Genomic DNA, 17,759 nt, shown 5'->3' with positions numbered 1-17,759 from the left:
CCTGCCCTGGCGCTGCCGGGCGACGGGGCTGCGGAGCTGGCCTGGGGCGGGGGGGGCTACGCTCTGCCTCGGCACCCTCGACTCGGGTAGCGGTGTGGGGGCGAGGATAAGGCTGAGGCCACGGAGGTGGGAAGGAGAGTTTCGGAATGGTTAAAAAAGTTCTCGATAAGCAAACTCAGCTACTGTCAGAGATTCCCCACCACCACCACCACCACCACCCCCTTCTTTTTTCTTTTTCTTTTTTTTTTTTTTTCCCTCTCCCTCCTACTCTCTCCCTTTTTATTTTTAAGGCAGTTGATGTGGTAATTAAGAATTTGGTGAGAGCCCGGTCAGGTCATCTCGTTTCTCAGATCAGAGCCCCATCAGAAATTCTTTCAAGTGTCCTTCTGCGTCGCCAAAGATGACAACAGCAAATCAATAAGAGCTTGAAATGAAAGGGGCTGCCGGCTAACCCCCGAGGCTACAGATTTGCGCACCGCCGCTCTCTTTTTCTGAACTTCTCGCGCTGGGCGCTGCCTCTCGCAGCGGAGCCGCCTTTATGCCAATGCTCATGACGAAGGTAAGCTCTCAGCTCTCAACACTATCGCGACACGGGCTGCTGCCGCCCTCTGCCCCGCGACATCGCAGAGTTGGAGGGCCCGAGCGGTGTCTCCTCTTCCCTCTCCTTCAGGAAAAAAAAAGAAAAGAAAAAAGAAAAAAAAAAAACAATAATAATAATAAAGAATTAATAGGAGAGGGCTAAGGGATCAAAGGAAAGAAAAACAAATACGGAACTTGAGGATACTTTGTGCTAACGGAGACCGCTGCGCCCCATTCGCACTGCCGTCCTCACCCCAGCGTGCCCCGATGTACCTAACGAGCGGGCTCCGCGGGGCGCCTTAATTGGGCAATTCATTAGGCATTCTTTTAGCTCGAGTGGATAAGCACTTATTTCGAACCGATGATAAAACGGCCGGAAAACGCGAGACAGGGTGCCTGTAATTTATATGCAAATCGCTGCGTCCGTTCGAAACGCTTAATTTTGGAACAATCATTGCGTTGTAGCGCCGGGATCAGCCGTCCGAATGAGCAGTTTTGAAACCAGCTCTGAAAGGGAAGAAAATATTCGAGCAGCCCAACAGATCGATAGCATCTGAGCGTGTTAACAGAGCGGCCCTGGGTACCTCCATACGAGTCCGCTGCCAGATAAGGAGAGCGGAGAGGCGGGGGGGGGTGACGGGGGACTAAGGGCAGAGGGACGGAGCGCTGCGAGCACAGTTAACCAGCGAAGGAAATCAGCGCTCGGCGCTGCGCAGCAGAACTCCGCTCTCCTCCGGCCCCTCCGCGGAGGCCGATGGAAGACACCGAGGGACGCTCCGTGCCCGCACGGTGCCGGCTGGGGCGGGGGGGGGGGGGGGGTTCCTTAATTTCATTTCTTCGGAGGAGAACCCCCGGCCAAACCCTTCCCGTCCGCCGCCTTCGGACTGTCACCGCGGTGGGGGCTCTTTGAGCTGCCTTTGCCGCCCCTGTTTGTGTCTTTCCGTTTCTCGCTTTGACAGAAGGGGAGAGAGAAATTGGAATCCGGGCATTCAGGCGGCTCCGCGGTTTCCAGCCACCCTGGAACCCCTCTTCCACAGCAGCATGTCTAATGTATTCCCCGGTGACTCCGGGCATTAATTAGTTGTTTAATAGGAGTATGACTAAAAATGTAAAAGAAGGATTAGGAGCGTGAAACGTATGTCCAGCTCCTTCCACACACTCGAGGAGGGAATGAAAATCACCCGCTCTCCTCTGTTCTTCCAGGAGCCATTTGCATTTCCCACCAGCTGCTCACTTGGGCTGCAGAGGGGTAATGCGGGTGAGAGCGGGGCCGGGCTGAGCCCCGTGGGGCTGCGCACCCGCGCAACTCCCCTTTATACCCTGGGAAACGCCGGCTGGGAGCCGGGAGTGCACCCTCTCCTTCCTCGGATATGCCGGGAAAAATGGTTTTCACCCGGCTCAGCGGTCCCGAGGGCAGAAGCGGGTACCCGAGGGCGCGCTCCGTCCGTTTGTTTCTCCCATAGAACCCCACGCTCCGACGAGGGGCACACGGCAACCGCAGCCGCCACCCCTCTGCGCTGCGCAGCGCTGCGCGGGGCCGGGAAGCAGGGAGCTCCAAAGCACCGCGGCTCAAATCTTTGCAAAACAGTCACCGGGTGCTGCCCTCGAATTGAGAAAATGTGTTAAAAATAATAATAATAATAATAAAAAGTGTCATTTCTTTTTTTTTTTCTTCCTTTTTTTTTTTTTCCGGCTTTTTGTTTGTTTGTTTGTTTTGTTTTTCACGTGGTCCCTCCAGAAATAAAACTGTGGAAACGCTGAGATAAAAAAGAATATAATAAAAGCGTTCGGTTTGGTTTGCTCTCTGGAAATACATCCCACTTCGGTTGTTTCTCAAACGCCCGAAAACGGCTTCAAATCGAAAACCTCTCCCCTTCGCCGCCGGGTTGGGGGCCGTTCGAGGCAAACGGGGCCAGGAGTTGATCCCGGCCCGAACGAGCAGCACGGGACAGAGGGGAGTTTTGGCTGACTCGGTTCTGCTCTTGTGGTCGGATGGAAACAATAACAAGGCGGAATTTGGAGAAAAAAAATGGAAAAGAAAGGCAAAATGGAAAGGAAAATAAAATTAAGGGGGGGGAGGGAGGAAGGAAAGGGAGAAGAAGGAAAGGGGAGAAAGGGGGAGAAAGAGGGAGGAAAAGGAAAAGAAAGCAAAAAGAGGGAAAGGGAAAAAAAGAAAGAAAAAATGGGAAAAAGAAAAAAAGAGAAAAGAGAAAAAGGGGGGAAAAAGAAAGAGAAAAAGGTGAAAAAGAAAGAAAAAGAAAGAAAACAAAGGGGGAAAGGAAAAGGAAAAAAAGAAAAAGAAAAAAAAAGAGAAAGAAAAGGAAAAAGAAAAAGAAAAAAGAAAGAAAGAAAGAAGGAAGAAAGGAAGAAAGAAAGAAGAAAGGACACAGGAGGCGGCTGGAAGCAGAGACCTCTCGCCGCAAGCCCGGCGCTGCGTCTCTGCACCTGAGCAGGGTCGGCCCGGCCTGGGAAACTTCTCCCACACCAACTCGCGCCTCCCGGGCAGGCGGGGCGCGCTCTACGCGGGCGCGGAGGGGCCTCGGCCGCCCTCTCTCTCTCACCTCGGCTCTTCTGCGGCCGCCCAGCCCTCCTGCCGCCGCCGCCGCTCCGCCGCCTGCCCCTTGCGCCCGCGCCCGGCCCCGCGCAGCGCAGCGCCGCGGAGCCGCCGCCCGACCCGGCCCCGGGGCGCTCGGAGGAGGCTCCGTGACGTCAGGCCCGGGGGCGGGGGCCGGGGCCGGAGGGAGGCGGTGGCGGCTCCCGCAGCCAGCGCAGGAGCCCTCCGCGGCCCCGCCGCCCCCGGCAGCAGCGGCAGCGGCAGCAGCAGAGCGGCGGGGCGAACAACGGCCGGCCCCGGTGAGTGGTGCACGGAGAGAGCGGGGTACGGCGGGGCGGGACGGGGCTGAGGCTGGAGCCGCCCGTCCCCGGAGGCTGCCCGGGCTCGGGGGGTAGCGAGCGGCCGACTACGGGGTGGCCGAGCGCTTCTTCTTTGCAGGAGCAGGCCCGCGGTTACCTGCGGACCGGGCCCTGCTCCTGAGAGAGACAATTAGGCGCGGTCGGCCCCCTCGACCCTAATTTCTAAACGGCTTCTCTTGGCCCGTCGGGCGCCGGAGTTCGTCGGGAGCGGCTGCTGCCGCTGCGTCCCGGGTTCTCCCGTTGCGGCGGGCACAGCAGAGCCGGTCGCGCCTTGGCGCGGGGTGGCTGAGGCCGAGGAGCCCGAGAAACCCGAGCCGTGCGGTCGGGGTATCCCCGGGGCGGCGGTCCCGGCCATCCCCGGCCGGTGGACGGCCCCGCTCCGAGCCGCTTTCGTTGCGGAGGCGGCGGCCGTGGGCCGAAATCCCGGGCGTAAAGCCGCTCTCACAGCCCTCCGCGCTTCGGGAGTTATTGAGATGCGTGCCGCGGGACTCTGATTCTTTCTTTTCCTGTCCCTTAAAGAATAGCAATAGGTACCAAAAATAAATAAATAAATAAAATAAAAAGTGACGGGGGGGAGGATAGGGTAGGGGGAAGGAGAGAGAAAAATACATAAATACAATGTGTGACACCGCTTCGTTGTTCGCGTCTTGCAGGTTTCATAGTGGTAATGCTGCTAGCAGGTTGTTCCCTAGTGGAGCCGGCCCTGGAAGGGCAGGGAGAGGAAGGGGAAGGAAAGGAAGGGAAGGCAGCTCTCTGGGCCTCGAGTGTGAGCCTGCAAAAATGTTTAATTGCGAATGAGGAGCGCGCAGAGAGATACGGCAACGGCACTATTAGGCGAAGGGCAGAGCCGCCTGCAATTGAGGCACCGCGCTGCAGACAATAGGGGAATGCTTCTCGTTTCTCTTGGACCTGCTCTGAGATGTGGTTTATCGAAAAATACGATTAAAAAAGAGAGAGAGAGAAACAAACAAACAAAATAAAGAGGGTGAGAAAGGGGAGAAGCAATACGGGCAAGGAACAGAAATCCGCCCTGCAAAAGCACTTTTCTCCATCGAGGCGGGTGAATACGGAGAACAAACTTCCTCTCTGTGCGGCCGCTGTCCCGTCCGTGGGTCAGTTGAGGACCCGAGGCGGTCAGGCGGCCGCTGGCTGTGCAGGACTCAACCCGGCAGTGCCGTCCCGCTTTCGGGCCGCCAGCAAAGAACGAGTGCTGCGGGCCGCGTTCCGAATAGGCCGTGCCCGGCGCTAGGCCCAGCGTCCCTTCCGAGCCGTCTCGGCCTCGGGCAGAAGCGCTGTGTCACGGCGGCCCGGGATGGCCAGGCTCGCACCGTGCCTCTCGATACTTTGCTTTGGGTTTTCCCGTTCCCCTTCTCCCAGCAGCCGGGGAGGACTGAGCGCTGCCCGCCGGTACCGTTCCCATCTGCGGCATTGCCGAGACCCGGACCGGCTCGGGCGTTACAAAAGGGGCAGCGGCGAAGCGCACCGAAACGGCGGTGACATGCAAATTGCCCCCGAAATTATCATAAGTAAACACTGAAAGCCTGGACTAATAAAATCCCATCTGTGTTACTTCATATCGAGTTAGTAGAGAGCTGTGATAATGAATTTTGTAATATCTCCCGAACAGACATCTCAATCAGGCACTAATCCCATGATTTTACTGCCCAGCCACTCGGGCTGGGGGGGCTGGGGACCCTCCTCCGCGTCCCCAAAAGGTGGTGGCAGGAGGGGACCTGGATGGGAGCCGCGTCGGGGGCTGCGCTCTATTTTCCCCGGGTGCGACCCCTCTCCGGGGGAAGGTGGGGGCGGAGGGGGTAGGTCAAGTCGGCATCGCTGCGACGGGGCTCCTTGGCTCTTGTTGTTATTATAATTGCTACGATAATTGCTGTGATTATTATATTTATTATATATGTAGCTGTAGTCCTGGATTCGTTGCTTTAACAACCCAACACTCTTCGTCTTTTTGCAGATAACGGGTAATGGAGTCCAACTGCCGTAAACTTGTCTCAGCCTGCGTGCAGCTAGGTAAGAGAACCCACCGCCCCGCGGCCTCCGTTGGGGGAACCGGGAGGCGCCGGGGGGACTCGGGGACCCGCCGCCCGCAGCTCCTCCGCGGGCCTCGCCGCTCCGCGCCCGGCCGCCCGTCTGCGCGGCACTGTGGCGCCCCCTGCCGGCCGGCCGCCGTCCGAGCAGCGCCTTCAGGTGCGCACCCCCCCCCCAACCCCCGCCGCCCGCCTCCAGCAGCGCTCGCACCGCAGCTCTAAGCTGCGAACGAAGTCTCTCTGCTGCTTTGGAGATTTTTTATTCTTAATTGTTTCCGTTTTTAGCCCCTCATAACCACCCACCCCCGCGAGAGCTGAGGGCTTTCACACAGCCTTCACGCCCTCTGCAAGGGGCCCGAGGGTGGGCGAGCCCAAGGGGTGATAAAGAAAAACACCCAGGCAAACATATTACAAAGTAGAAAACAAGAGCTCTATATTCCAAGAGGCTGTTTAATCCAAGATAAACGCGATTTTGTTTAAATAAAATATATTAACCTGAATTAATAATACGAGAAACTAGACGGAATTAATAATGCACGCCTTGCTGGTGTCGTAGTTAAACACTCCCCTGTAGGAACGCCGCGTTAACCCCCGCGGCTCAGCGCTGCTCCTGGAGCAGCCTCGGGCTCGGACCACCGTGAGGCCACCGGACATCGCACCCAGCCAGGCACTACGGTGAGGATCGGGGGCGGCAGCGAGCGAAATGCGGAGCGATCCCGGTCTCGCAGGCGTTAAGAGCCATTAAGTTTTAATCCCGGAAACATACGCCATGTTGAATTGTGCCCAAATCGCTTTTGCCGGGTGCTGGCCCTTTTTGCTTCGGCCGGTAATAAGTGTTAAATAACGTGGAAAGGAAGGGTGACATCGCTTTACGTATGGCTGGGAAATAAGGAGGGCCTGCCTCCCTCCCTTCCAACAGGTGGTCTTAATCAGCTAATGGGGAAGTGGAGACCTTTCCGATACGAGAAATTTACGAGCCCTTCCCTGCCAGATTTATTCGGCAAAATACTTATAAAAGTAATGCCACCATGCGCTCCTGGACGTGCTCGCTTTTACTTCCCCCGCCCAGAAACAAATGGGTATTTTCTTAACCGTCAATTAGGAACGCGGGTTATTGTCGTGCACGCACAATGCTCTGCCTCGTTCCCCTGTCATCTGCTCTGAGTCCTACCTGTCGGGTTGAGGGGGAAATCTTTACCTAAACCCCTTGAATGCCATTAATTGAATAAGAACCCTGGAGCAGCGCTGGGCTGCACTACCGCCTGTTGTTACAGGGCAGGTGTGCGCGGGCTGCAGCTCTCGGAGCGCCCCGACGTGCGGGTCAGAGCCCGAATAGTTGCGATTTGCCTTCGAATTCCGTAGAGGTTTGTGCAGAGGTTTGATTGAGGTTTTTTCTTGCCCCCTTCGTTTCGTTGCTCTTTGAATCCCGCGGTGTTCGTCCGTTGCGGGCTGTGACTGAGCACCAAAACTTCACATTTTACGTGGTTTACGTCGAGAAAAATTTCTCGTCCTGTGTGTCAGACGTCGGGCAGCGAAATAGTGCGGGGGGTCGTCCGGGACCGCTTCTGCAGGAACGCTTGTTTGGGAACGGGCAGCGAGACGCGGCGATTGGGCGCGTTGGGAACTATAGGTGGGCGCACGGCGAGGAACCGCCGCCTCTAACAGCAGCGCGAACGCGAGCGTCGGGTCACTGCAGCGCTTCTGCGGGAGGAGGGAACGAAATTCGGGCGGAGATGTCTCAAACGATGCGGGCTCTGCGGCTCCGGATTGGGAGCGGGTCCGTTGCGCTCGGGGAAGTGGAAATAACCAAGTGCGAAAATAGCGCTGCAACCGAAAATGGCAAAGGCGGGCGCCGTGTTTACCAGGAGAGGAGGAATAATCGCTGCTGGGTGCATGTGGTTGGAAAAGCATCCAGCAGGCGGGCTGGGGGACTTATTCGACTAATTTTTATGAAGGGCGGAGGGATGCTTAGATTCTACCTGCGCGTTTTTAATTGAACGAATATAACCTATAGAATTCGTTTAGCCCGAATTGTGCTGCTGGAATCGCTAACTTGGGTGTCGCTGAAGCAGCAGCCGCCACCCAGTATAAAGCACTGGGATTACAGTCCGCCCCGTATCAGCGGCACCAGCGCGAATCGATTGTTTCAACCCCTCGAAAGAGGAAGAGGGCGGGGGGGGGGGAAGGGGGGTGAAGAGGATGAATAAAAAAGAACAGAAAAGAAGAAGAAAACGTTCTTTGGGCTGAACACTCATTAACTTCATATCGCTCAATAATAATAATAAATAATAATAAGAAATAAAGTGAAAAATAGAGTAGTGATCCCGCCTTACGCCCAGCCCTGCGGAAGGTGCCCGGTGTGTGCCGTAGCCCCGCCTCTCCCCGCTGCCCGACTGGGACAGACCCCGCACCCAAAGTTTGCTACAGCGCTTGGGCTGTCGCATCAATTGTGTTTTGTTTTCTTTCCCCTCCGGTGTGTGAGAATAATATATGCAGCAGTTGTTAGCCTCACTCCAGGGAAAACGAAATGTATAAGGAAAGCTTATTCGTGAGGAGGAATATACTAATGGAACAATCTGATGTCTTCTTAATCCTATGTAAAAAGCTCTGTAGTCTTCCTAATATTGACTGAATGGGTAATTAATGGCTCTTCATCGAGGAGAATACGCGGTAATCCGAGATAGGCGGGAGACAACAAGGGAGGGGAGCAGCCGGCAAAGCGAGCGGGGCTGCGCAACCCCGAGGTGTCCGTCGGGGAGATGGTTGCACAACGATCCTGTAGGTAGATAAAGGAAAAGTGGGAAAATAAAGACCTGCGGGAGGTGAGAGGGTGGGCAGGGGCGGGGAGGGGGCAAAATAACACTCGGAATAAGATAAAAATAAACCGAATAAAATCAAGGAATTGCAAAAGGAGAAGGGAGAGTCATCCCCCCCCACCCCCCCCCGGTCCCTATATTTAGGGGCTGTGCCCGGCGCCCAGGGCTGGGCTTTGGGGCGAGCAGCGCGGGCCCGAGAGGGAATGGGAGCTGCCAAAGGGAAAGGAAAAGTTTAAATAGAAAGACTTTTTGACGTTTTAATTGGAACCTTTAGCGCTAATATATGGCTTGGGTGCCGACAATGAGCTTGTTTTTCGGTTGGCTGACAGCTTCTAAAATATTATTTCGCTTGGGAAATAAAAGCTTCATCTCAGCTTCTAGGTGGGTATTTTTGGATTTAGGTGATTTATGGTCGCCATGACAACTAACGCCTCTTGCCCGATCCCCTCCCGGCCGGGTGCGGGGCTGTAGGCGGGGGGAAGAGCCTGTACCCCCTCGCTTATAGGGATCCCCCCCCCCAGGTGGGAGCGGAGGATGCGGGGCCGGGACCGTACCGGGGGGGGGTCCGACTGTGAGAGCGAGGGGTGGGGAGGGAGCGAGGAGAGGGTCGGTAAACAAATTGTGCGGAGTGGAGCCGGCTTCGTATTGACTCAGTTATAGGTCATCGGCTGCCGGTGCGGAGGGAGGAAATATTTACTTTACACATATACTTTATGATCTTGGGGGAATTAGAGGAAATTCAATAAGAAAACGGCTAGAATCATTTTAAACCCCCTATTTAAGAGACTTAAGCAAATTAGAGTCTTATCAGATTAAAATCCACTACAAATGTAAGAGCGTTGTCTCCGCCGAAACGCTGTGGGGTCTGAGGAAAGAGATTCGCTGCCAAATCTCGGGGATAAAAACGCGTCATTTAAACGGCAGATAATGAGCAGAATGTAAATTAATTTAACCTTCTTTACTAACGGCCCGCGAAAGGAATATGTGCCGTTCGACAATAAGCGCCATTGCGAGCGACGGTGCAAACATCAGCGGGCGGAGGGAGCCCGGCGGGGGAAAGAGGAGAGTTGCGGGGGGGGTGAGGCCGTCCCACGGGCCAGCAGCACCTGAGCAGCGGGGCGGGGGGACGGAGCGGGCGGTGATGCGGGGAGGGCGCGAGGCCGTAGCGGGAGGTTCCTCCAGCGGGTCCGGGCGGAGGTGCGGAGGCTACTCGTGCTCGGGGCCGCGATTCGCGCAGCCCTCCCCGCGTCGGTGGCTGCGAAGTGAGGTCTTCCCGACCCGCGCCGTAGAGTTGCTCGCGGCCGTCGTCGCTCCGTCGCCTCCGCTGTCGTTACGGCCGTTGGCGGCCGCCGGCGCCGCTGTCAGCTGCCCCGAGCCCGTCCCGCCCGCAGCACGGCCCTCGCTCTTATTGCCCATCCGGGGCCGGAGCCCGGCCTCTTCTCCCGGGGCCGCCCCGCTCCGCTCCGGCCGCCCGGTGCCGCCGTGCGGGAGGCCCGGGGGAGGCCCGGGCGGGCGGGGCGGGGCGCGGCGGGGGCGGGAGCGGCGGGCGGCGGGAGGCGGCGCGGGGGCGGAGCGGGGCGGGCGCGGGTGACGTGCCGGCGCGGGGAAGGCCGCCGCCGGTTTAAGATGTCAGGCCAAGAGGGAAGCTGCTGAGCTGATGCGGTGCGGGGCTGGCCGCGGCGCGGCGCGGGTCCATGCGCGGGCGGCGGAGCGGAGCGCCCCGCGGAGCGCCGCCGAGCCCCGCGGCGGGCCGGGGGCCGCCGGACGGGGAGCTGCGGGGTGGCCGTGACGGTTCTTGCGGGACCGGAGCCGCTCGCTCGCCTGCCGCCACCGCGCCCCCCCCGGCGACGGGGGCTCCGGGGAGCGCCCGCCCGCCAAGCCGCTAACCGAGCCCCGGGAGGCCGCCCAGGGAGGGGGCGCCGCGACGGTCCGGGCCGCCTCCCCGGGCACACGCGCTCCTTCTCCCGTCAGCCCCCCCGGGCGCGTCCGTCGGCTTCGGCGTCCTCTCGCCGATGAGTTGCATGAAGGACCCGTTAAGCCTGGAGCGCCTGGGAGCCGGGAATAATAAGCTGTGCTCCTCCTCACCTTCCTCCTCCTCCTCCTCGTCCTCCTGCCATCACCAGCAGCCCGCGCTGGCCATGGCGACGGCGCTGGCGCCGGGGCAGGCTCGCTCCTCCCTGGAGGCCGCCAAACACCGATTGGAGGTGCACACTATCTCCGACACCTCCAGCCCCGAAGCCGCAGGTAAGAGGCGACGAGCGGCGTGGAGCCCCCGGCCCGCTGCGCCTCGGTCCTGGTTCGGGGCGGGTGGTGACGGCTGAGAGAGGAGCGGGCGAGCGATCTGGTGTAGAGGGCGAGTGATGGGGGAGTGGATGGACTAATAACGCGGAGGGTGATGTGAGTACAGATGGGAGAGTGTTGGGAAGCGGAAGGTGGATTATATTGATAGGGAAGGGGGAGTAATGTGGATACAGATGGGCGAATACATGGCCTTTAAAGTGGATACGGATGGCAGAATGGTACGGGTACAGAGGGCAGGTAAAATGGATAGAGACGTACAAATACATATCGAATAATGTGGGTACAGTTGGGTGAGTTCAATGGATACGGAAGACGAATGACATGGACACAGTGGGCAAGTAATGTGGGTACAGAAAGTGAATAGTGAATCCGCAAGTCAAAAGGAGATAATGTGGATACAAATAGGCGATCGTGTGATGAGCAGCGTGGATACAGATAGGCGAGTAACATGGATGCGTATAGGCAAATAATACGGGCAGACGGGCGAACTGTACGGATAAAAGGATATAGGATACATAAATAATATGGATGCAGAGTGGCGGATAACACAAATACGGAACGCGAATCATATGGAGGCAGGAGGGCGAGTAACACGGGTAGAAACAGAGGAGTGATACGGACAGGGGGTGAGCGGTAACGGACAGCAACGGGCGAGCGCTGCGGGTAGAGACGGGCAGTCAGCGCTGGTGAGGATGGGCCGCACTTCGGCCGTTCCCCAACCGGCAACGCGTAACGCTCGAGAGAGCGGAGTACCGTCGGCGTCGGGAGCGCACACGGCCGGGAGAACGCAAACTCCCTTGGCGGGAGGCGGAAAACCCTCGGAGGAGCGCGGAGACGGCGGGGGCCGGGCGCGGGTTAATGATTAGCGGCGCGGGGGCAGTCCGCGGGGAGCGGGGCGAGGCTTGGGAGGCTGAGGTGCCCCTGTTTTCCGCCCCGCTGTTTTCTCTTCCCCCCTCGCAGAGAAAGAGAAGAGCCAGCAAGGCAAGAGCGAGGATGCGGGGCCCGAGGACCCCTCCAAGAAGAAGCGGCAGCGGCGGCAGCGGACGCACTTCACCAGCCAGCAGCTGCAGGAACTGGAGGCCACTTTCCAGCGGAACCGCTACCCCGACATGTCCACCCGCGAAGAGATCGCCGTCTGGACCAACCTCACCGAGGCCCGGGTTCGGGTGAGTCCGGGGGAGGAGCGGGGAGAGAGATCGGCAGCCGCTTTCGATTTCGGGTCGGCGCGGAGAGAGGCGCTCGGTTCTTCTGCCCTGGCGGGCGGCCCCGGCTCTGCTCACCGCGGAGCGCGGCACCCTCGAAGCGTTCCGCCCTCACGGTGCCGCTCCTTCCGACGGGAACCTACGGAAACCATTGGCCGGGAACAGGCTGCGACCTGCGCGGCCTCTAACGAGAAAAAGATGTACAACACACGCGGGCCGTTGCCTCGCTCCCGACGTGCCCTTCCGCGCATTTTCTTTCGCTTCTCAATTCGCCGAGCACCTCTCCGCCCTTTCCCCTCTCTGAGATTTATGGGAGCCATCGGCGAGCTGCGGACATCCCGAGGCCACATCCTGCGTGCGTGCTAACGCTGGGAAAATAATAATAGTAATAATTAAAATAGATATAATAAGCTGAGCCGAACCTCCCAGATTTTCGGGAAAACAAACAAAAAAACCACCTAAACCTTCCTTCCTCTTGGAGAAGGCAGAAGCCGAGCAGGCGGAGCGGTGCTGAGAGTCGTGTGTCGCTGTGCCCGGCTCTGCTCCCCGCTCCCGGCCCCGCTCTGCCGCCGCCGGCTCTGCACCCCCCGGGGCTGCAATCCACACCGACCCCGCGGCATCGCCGCCGCCCGGCTCTCAGACACCCGCTTGTGGATTGGAGAGGGCGCGCTGCCCTTTGTCTGCGGGGAGGCTCCCTCAGACCTCATTTAGCACGTTGTTAAGAAGCGATTTTCTTCTCCCCGCTCCCTTTTTTTTTTTTTTTTTTTTTTTTTTTTTTTTTTTTTTTTTCTCTTTTTACCAAAGAGTGGTCGAACGAGTTTGTTTAGAAGTGGTTCTCGACTCTGGAAGCTCTCTCTCAGGGGGAACTCGGAGCTTTAACCAAGTGAAGCAACGATTTATGAGTTGCTGGCTTCCCTCTCCTTCCCCGTAATAGGAAACATTGCCTTAAAGTTCCGCCGCTTTCCAGGCTCTCTGCCCTCGGTTTTTGCACTCTTGTATTTCCCCTGGATGGCGGCGCTTTGGATTGAGCCAAGAAGGAGAGGGAGGGGGGGGGGGGTTGGGGGGAGGTGAATAAAAGAAAGAGAAAGAATCGGGGAGAAAAAAGAAAGGGGGGGGGGGGGGGGAGGGAGAAGGAAAGAAAAATAAAGAAGGGGGGAAAAATAATAATAATAAATTTTTAAAAGGCAGCATTCTTCCCCGTGGTGGGAATGAGAGAGTAGCTGTGCACAGGAGAAGCTCTGTGTACCTATCTGGGGATGGCACGCTCAGGGCAGCCCCCACTAACACGCTTCTCCACCTCTCCCCCTCCCCCATTTCTAAAGGTTTGGTTCAAGAACCGCAGAGCCAAATGGAGGAAGAGAGAGAGGAACCAGCAGGCCGAGCTGTGCAAGAACGGCTTCGGGCCGCAGTTCAATGGCCTGATGCAGCCCTACGACGACATGTACCCCGGGTACTCGTACAACAACTGGGCGGCCAAGGGCCTCACCTCTGCCTCCCTGTCCACCAAGAGCTTCCCCTTCTTCAACTCCATGAATGTCAACCCGCTGTCCTCCCAGAGCATGTTCTCCCCTCCCAACTCCATCTCCTCCATGAGCATGTCCTCCAGCATGGTGCCCTCGGCGGTCACCGGCGTGCCCGGCTCCGGCCTCAACAGCCTGAACAACTTGAACAACCTGAGCAACCCCTCCCTCAACTCGGCGGTGCCCACGCCAGCCTGTCCGTACGCCCCTCCGACGCCTCCATACGTTTATAGGGACACGTGTAACTCGAGCTTGGCCAGCCTGAGACTCAAAGCCAAGCAGCACTCCAGCTTTGGTTACGCCAGCGTGCAGAACCCCGCGTCCAACCTGAGCGCCTGCCAGTACGCCGTGGACAGGCCCGTGTGAACCCAACCCAACCCCGCTGCCACGGACTGAGCTGCGCTGGAGAGCGGTGGGCACCGTGGAGGAGGAGAGGGGGGAAAACAGAGAGAGAGGGGAAAGAGGAGTGATGGGAGTAAAGGAAACCACTGAAATGAGATAGTTCCTTTGTTTTCAAAGGACCTCCTACGGATCGGGAGATCTTCGCTAAGAGTATTTCAGCAGTTACAAGGACATATATATATATATATATATATACGGACAAATGGTTGACTGGATATGATATGACATTTTAATGTTCCTATAAGCTTGTTATTTTTTAAGTTTAGCGTTGTTAACATAAAAAATGACGGAAAGGATGTATATATATCGAAATGTCAAATTAATTTTATAAAAGCAGTTGTTAGTAATATCACAACAGTGTTTTTAAAAGGGTAGGCTTTAAAATAAAGCATGTTACACAGAAGCGATTAGGAGTTTTTCGCTTGCGAGCAAGGGAATGTATATACTAAATGCGACACTGTATGTTTCTAACATATAATTATTAAAAAAGAAAACCCAAACATTGTGTGAATATCGGTTTTAGAATAGTACCTCTGGTGGATGCAAAGATGTTTCTGATATTGCAATGTAAAACATGCCCTGTGTATAACATTTCGTACAATATCCTCGTTTTACTTTTCAGCCGACATGAAAAATAATGTGTTTTATTTCATGGGAGTAAAAGATGCAGCATTCACTTCTTCTGTCCGGCGCTTTATTTCTGAGCGGGGCGCGCAGCGGCAGCCGCCCCGCGGCCGCGCATGTCTTTCGCTGCGCTCCCCTTTTGAAGCTGCGCTTTTGAGCGCGGTACGAATCCTCGCCGCATTTTTCATGCGGAAAAATACGTATATATAGAAAACCCGTTTTCCCGCTGGAGGTGCGCGGCACGGAGCGGAGGGGATCCCTCTGTCTGTCTGTCCCCCCGCGCAGCCCGAGAGAGCGGTGGTAGCGGTGCGCTCGGGAGTTGGCTGCCGCGGCGCCGCGGAGAGAGCTTTTATCGCCTTAAAGAAGAGGGAAGGGGAGAAAAAAGGAAAACAAAACAAAAAGAGAGAAGAAGAAGCAAAGCCCGTCCGAGCAACAACCCGTTCCCGTGCGGCAGCCGCCCCCCGAGCTCACCTTCTTCGCGGAGCGGGAGCTCCTTCGCGCAGCGCTGCGTCGCTATTTCCGAAGCCCCGCGCGGACGGTACGGAAACAAAGAGCGGGCGCAGCGCGGCGCGGGGTGAGAGGTGAGCCCCCGCTTCCTGCCGCGCCGCGCCGCGCCGCGCGCTCCGAGGGAAAGGTCGTGCTCTCGCGTGTTTTGTTTTAAATACGAGTGACCCATTAATTCTAAACCTGCTTGTTCCTGAAATTATACGGGATTATAGCTCGCGAGCTCCGGACAATGAGGCAAATCAAGATGAATTGCCGCTCGGCTCTCCCGGCGGTTCCCACCCGGGCGGCCGGGAGGGGCGGCGGCGGGAGAGGAGGGTCCCCCCAGAGAACGGAGCGCGCTCGGCAGCGGGGAGGGCTCGCGGCGGCCGGGCCGAGACCCCCGGGCGGGCGCCCCCCGGAGTGGAACTGTCGGGGCGTACGGGGGCGGGGAAGGGGCACCTCCCGGCGGGATGGGGGGAATGAGCGGCGGGAGGGTGGAAAGGGAGAGGGGGACCGGGGCCTGGGGAGAGATCGAGCCAACGGGGTAAGCTCCCCCCGCCCGACGCCGGGGTTCCGGCGCTCTGCTGCCGGCAGCCTCCTCTCTTTTCGTTTTTCCTTCTATTACTGTTTATTTCTTTCTATTTCTTCAACCTACTCCCCTCCCCCGACACTCTCTCGGGTCGGGGGGAGGTGGCGGCCCCCCAGTGCCCGGCTGTGCTGCCCTCCCGGCCCAGTGCCGCTGCCGTCGGTTTTCCTGCGCCGTGTCAACGCTTCGGCCGGGTGAGTGTCAGCGACGCGCCACGGGGCCCCGATCCCACTCCTCCCCCCCTCCCTCCTCTCGGTGGGGCCGGGGGCGACCCAAGGAGTCCCCTCTCGGGGACAGCGCAGTGGCGGCGGGCGCCGCTTTCGACTCTCGGTCCTTCTCGGCGCGCGGTTATTTATACCGCTCTCCCTCCCTGTAGAATGTCTGCATGTGTATTTAGAGGACGTGTGTGCGGAGAAAGAATATACGTACCTAATATATGTATATATACGTTGAGGGTAATATATGGACCGTTTCCGGAGCACAGAAATATTGGATCAGAGTTTTCCACTCTACTGTGTAATGGCTCAAACGATGAAAAATCAACGTGACCGCTCGGAGCGGACATAAATCACTCCGAGTGTGATCTGAATTTCTCTCTCCCCCTAGCTGAAGCCTGGAGGGTCATCATTTTTCTGCGCCACTTGACCAAAGATATAATGTTTTGATTAGGTCGTAAATCAAAATCTTGGGCTGTGCTTTTCTTTCTTTTTTTTTCTTTCTTTTTCTTTTTTTTTTTTTTTTTTTTTTTTTCTTTTCTTTTCTTTTTTTTTCGGGGGCTTTTCATTCTTATCAGCGGTGGCAGCGCGAACCTGGAACAATGGAGGCCGTGCCGAGGAGAGGGGGGCGAAAAAGAACCACAACGAAAAGAGGAATTTGCAACAGACCTCTGGCGGGCGGCGGCTGCGGGGGGGTGAACCACGGGGCGCCCACCCCCATCCCCCCCCCCCCCCGCCCCTCGGCTCGGCCGCTCCCGGCTCCTGCTGTGCGGCCCCCGCGCCGGGCGTGCGAGCGGGCAGCGCCGTCTGCTCCCAATCCACATCTCAATCCACAGATCCGGCGGCCCGCGCAAACCCCGCGCAACCCCAGAGCAGCCCCCGCCGAACTCTCAGCCCCTCCGCCGCTGGGGCAACGCGGTGCCGCCTCGCTCTTTTGTTTTCGGCCGCCTCTTCCATGTACTTTGAACGTCGGCGGCGTGCGCAGGGCCCGCTCCGGGCCGGGCCGCAACGAGATGAGCGGCGGGGCGGCTCGTCTGGGTCAGCGCGTGGCTCCGCGCAAGGCCATCGTCCCTCTCTTGTCTCCCCGCGTTATTTTCGCTCACACGCACTCATTCGGCCCCTTATTTTCCCGGACGCGCAGATCTCCCATACCTGTCCGTTTCTACACCTCCGAAATTAAAGAACCTTTTCATTCCCCTGCGAGTCTCATCGGCATTTTGGGAGGGAAGGAACTTCCTTGGGAAAACAGCTGACATTCGAGCCCGGCAGAGTTTTCGGAAAGACACTCCGCAGCGCTGTAAGCCGAGCTGGGGTTCCCCCCAGCGCGCACTCCGCGCAGTATGTGCGCAAGATGCGCTGGTGAGGAGATGGCGGGGGTCACCCTGAGGCTCGGTGCAGTCAGGGTGTGGGTTTCCCCCTGCAGGTACCCGCGTTGTAGCGGTGTCGGCGTGGGCACTGTGCGCCCAGAGGACCGAACGGTCCCTAACCCCGAGCTGCAACGGGTTTGCACCTCCGGAGCTCCGCGTGGCTCCGGGTTAATGGATCGCTGCATCCTGGGTTTGTAAATGAAACCCGCTGCGGGATTAATTGCCGCAGACACTCGTGTCTGCTCCTCGGGAGAGGAAAAAACGAGGGGAAAAGAAAAAGAACCTCTCGCTCTTAAATCAAAAGTGGCAAAAGCTTTACTTTTTTTTTTTTTTAATTATTATAATTATTATTATTATTATTATTTTATTTTATTTTATTTTATTTTATTTTATTATTCTTTTTATTTTCAAGGTGTTGGAGGCCGTGTTTCGTGAGCTCGGCTCTCGCTTGTCCGAGGCAGAGGCTCCGGGCAACTCCACGCCTGCAGGGAGCAAAGAGGGTACGACAGCCCCGTGCTCGGCCCCTGCTGCCGGGGGGGGGCTTTGCTCGCCTTCTCCCTTGCGGTCCCAGACCACCTCCCGGCCTCCGCAAGGTGGGGGGCTGAGGTTCGGAGCCGGGTCCGTGTGGGTGGCACCGTGCGAGCGGGGCTTCAATATGGGATGCGGAGGGAGCTGGAGGTGATCCCCGGCCCGCTGCCCCGGCTCG

The 17,759-nt window shown here is 57.6% G+C and overlaps 1 protein-coding gene across 3 annotated transcripts; it reads left to right on the top strand.

Moving 5' to 3' along the window:
- Positions 1–491: 491 nt before the first annotated feature.
- PITX2 (paired like homeodomain 2) lies at positions 492–14,451 on the top strand. 3 transcript variants are annotated; one of them, XM_072335533.1, is made up of 4 exons: positions 492–559; positions 5,462–5,517; positions 11,612–11,817; positions 13,176–14,451. In XM_072335533.1, exons 2-4 carry the CDS (start codon positions 5,472–5,474, stop codon positions 13,737–13,739), a joined length of 816 nt encoding a protein of 271 aa, XP_072191634.1. In that variant the 5' UTR covers positions 492–559; positions 5,462–5,471; the 3' UTR covers positions 13,740–14,451. The 3 variants fall into 3 exon arrangements, with proteins under 3 accessions (XP_072191634.1, XP_072191633.1, XP_072191636.1); XM_072335532.1 differs by lacking the exon at positions 492–559 and adding an exon at positions 3,329–3,432; XM_072335535.1 differs by lacking the exons at positions 492–559; positions 5,462–5,517 and adding an exon at positions 10,245–10,594.
- Positions 14,452–17,759: the final 3,308 nt, after the last annotated feature.

The sequence above is a fragment of the Excalfactoria chinensis genome, chromosome 4, assembly GCF_039878825.1.
Source record: "Excalfactoria chinensis isolate bCotChi1 chromosome 4, bCotChi1.hap2, whole genome shotgun sequence".
NCBI lineage: Eukaryota > Metazoa > Chordata > Aves > Galliformes > Phasianidae > Excalfactoria > Excalfactoria chinensis.
Note: the sequence above shows the minus strand (reverse complement) of the source record. Positions and strands in the feature narration are given on the sequence as shown.

Coding starts and splice junctions, on each gene's coding strand:
- PITX2 (XM_072335535.1), top strand. CDS start 10,363: ATGAGTTGCATGAAGGACCCGTTAAGCCTGGAGCGCCTGGGAGCCGGG. Junction 10,595..11,611: donor CTCCAGCCCCGAAGCCGCAG/GTAAGAGGCGAC, acceptor CCCCCCTCGCAG/AGAAAGAGAAGAGCCAGCAA. Junction 11,818..13,175: donor TCACCGAGGCCCGGGTTCGG/GTGAGTCCGGGG, acceptor CCATTTCTAAAG/GTTTGGTTCAAGAACCGCAG.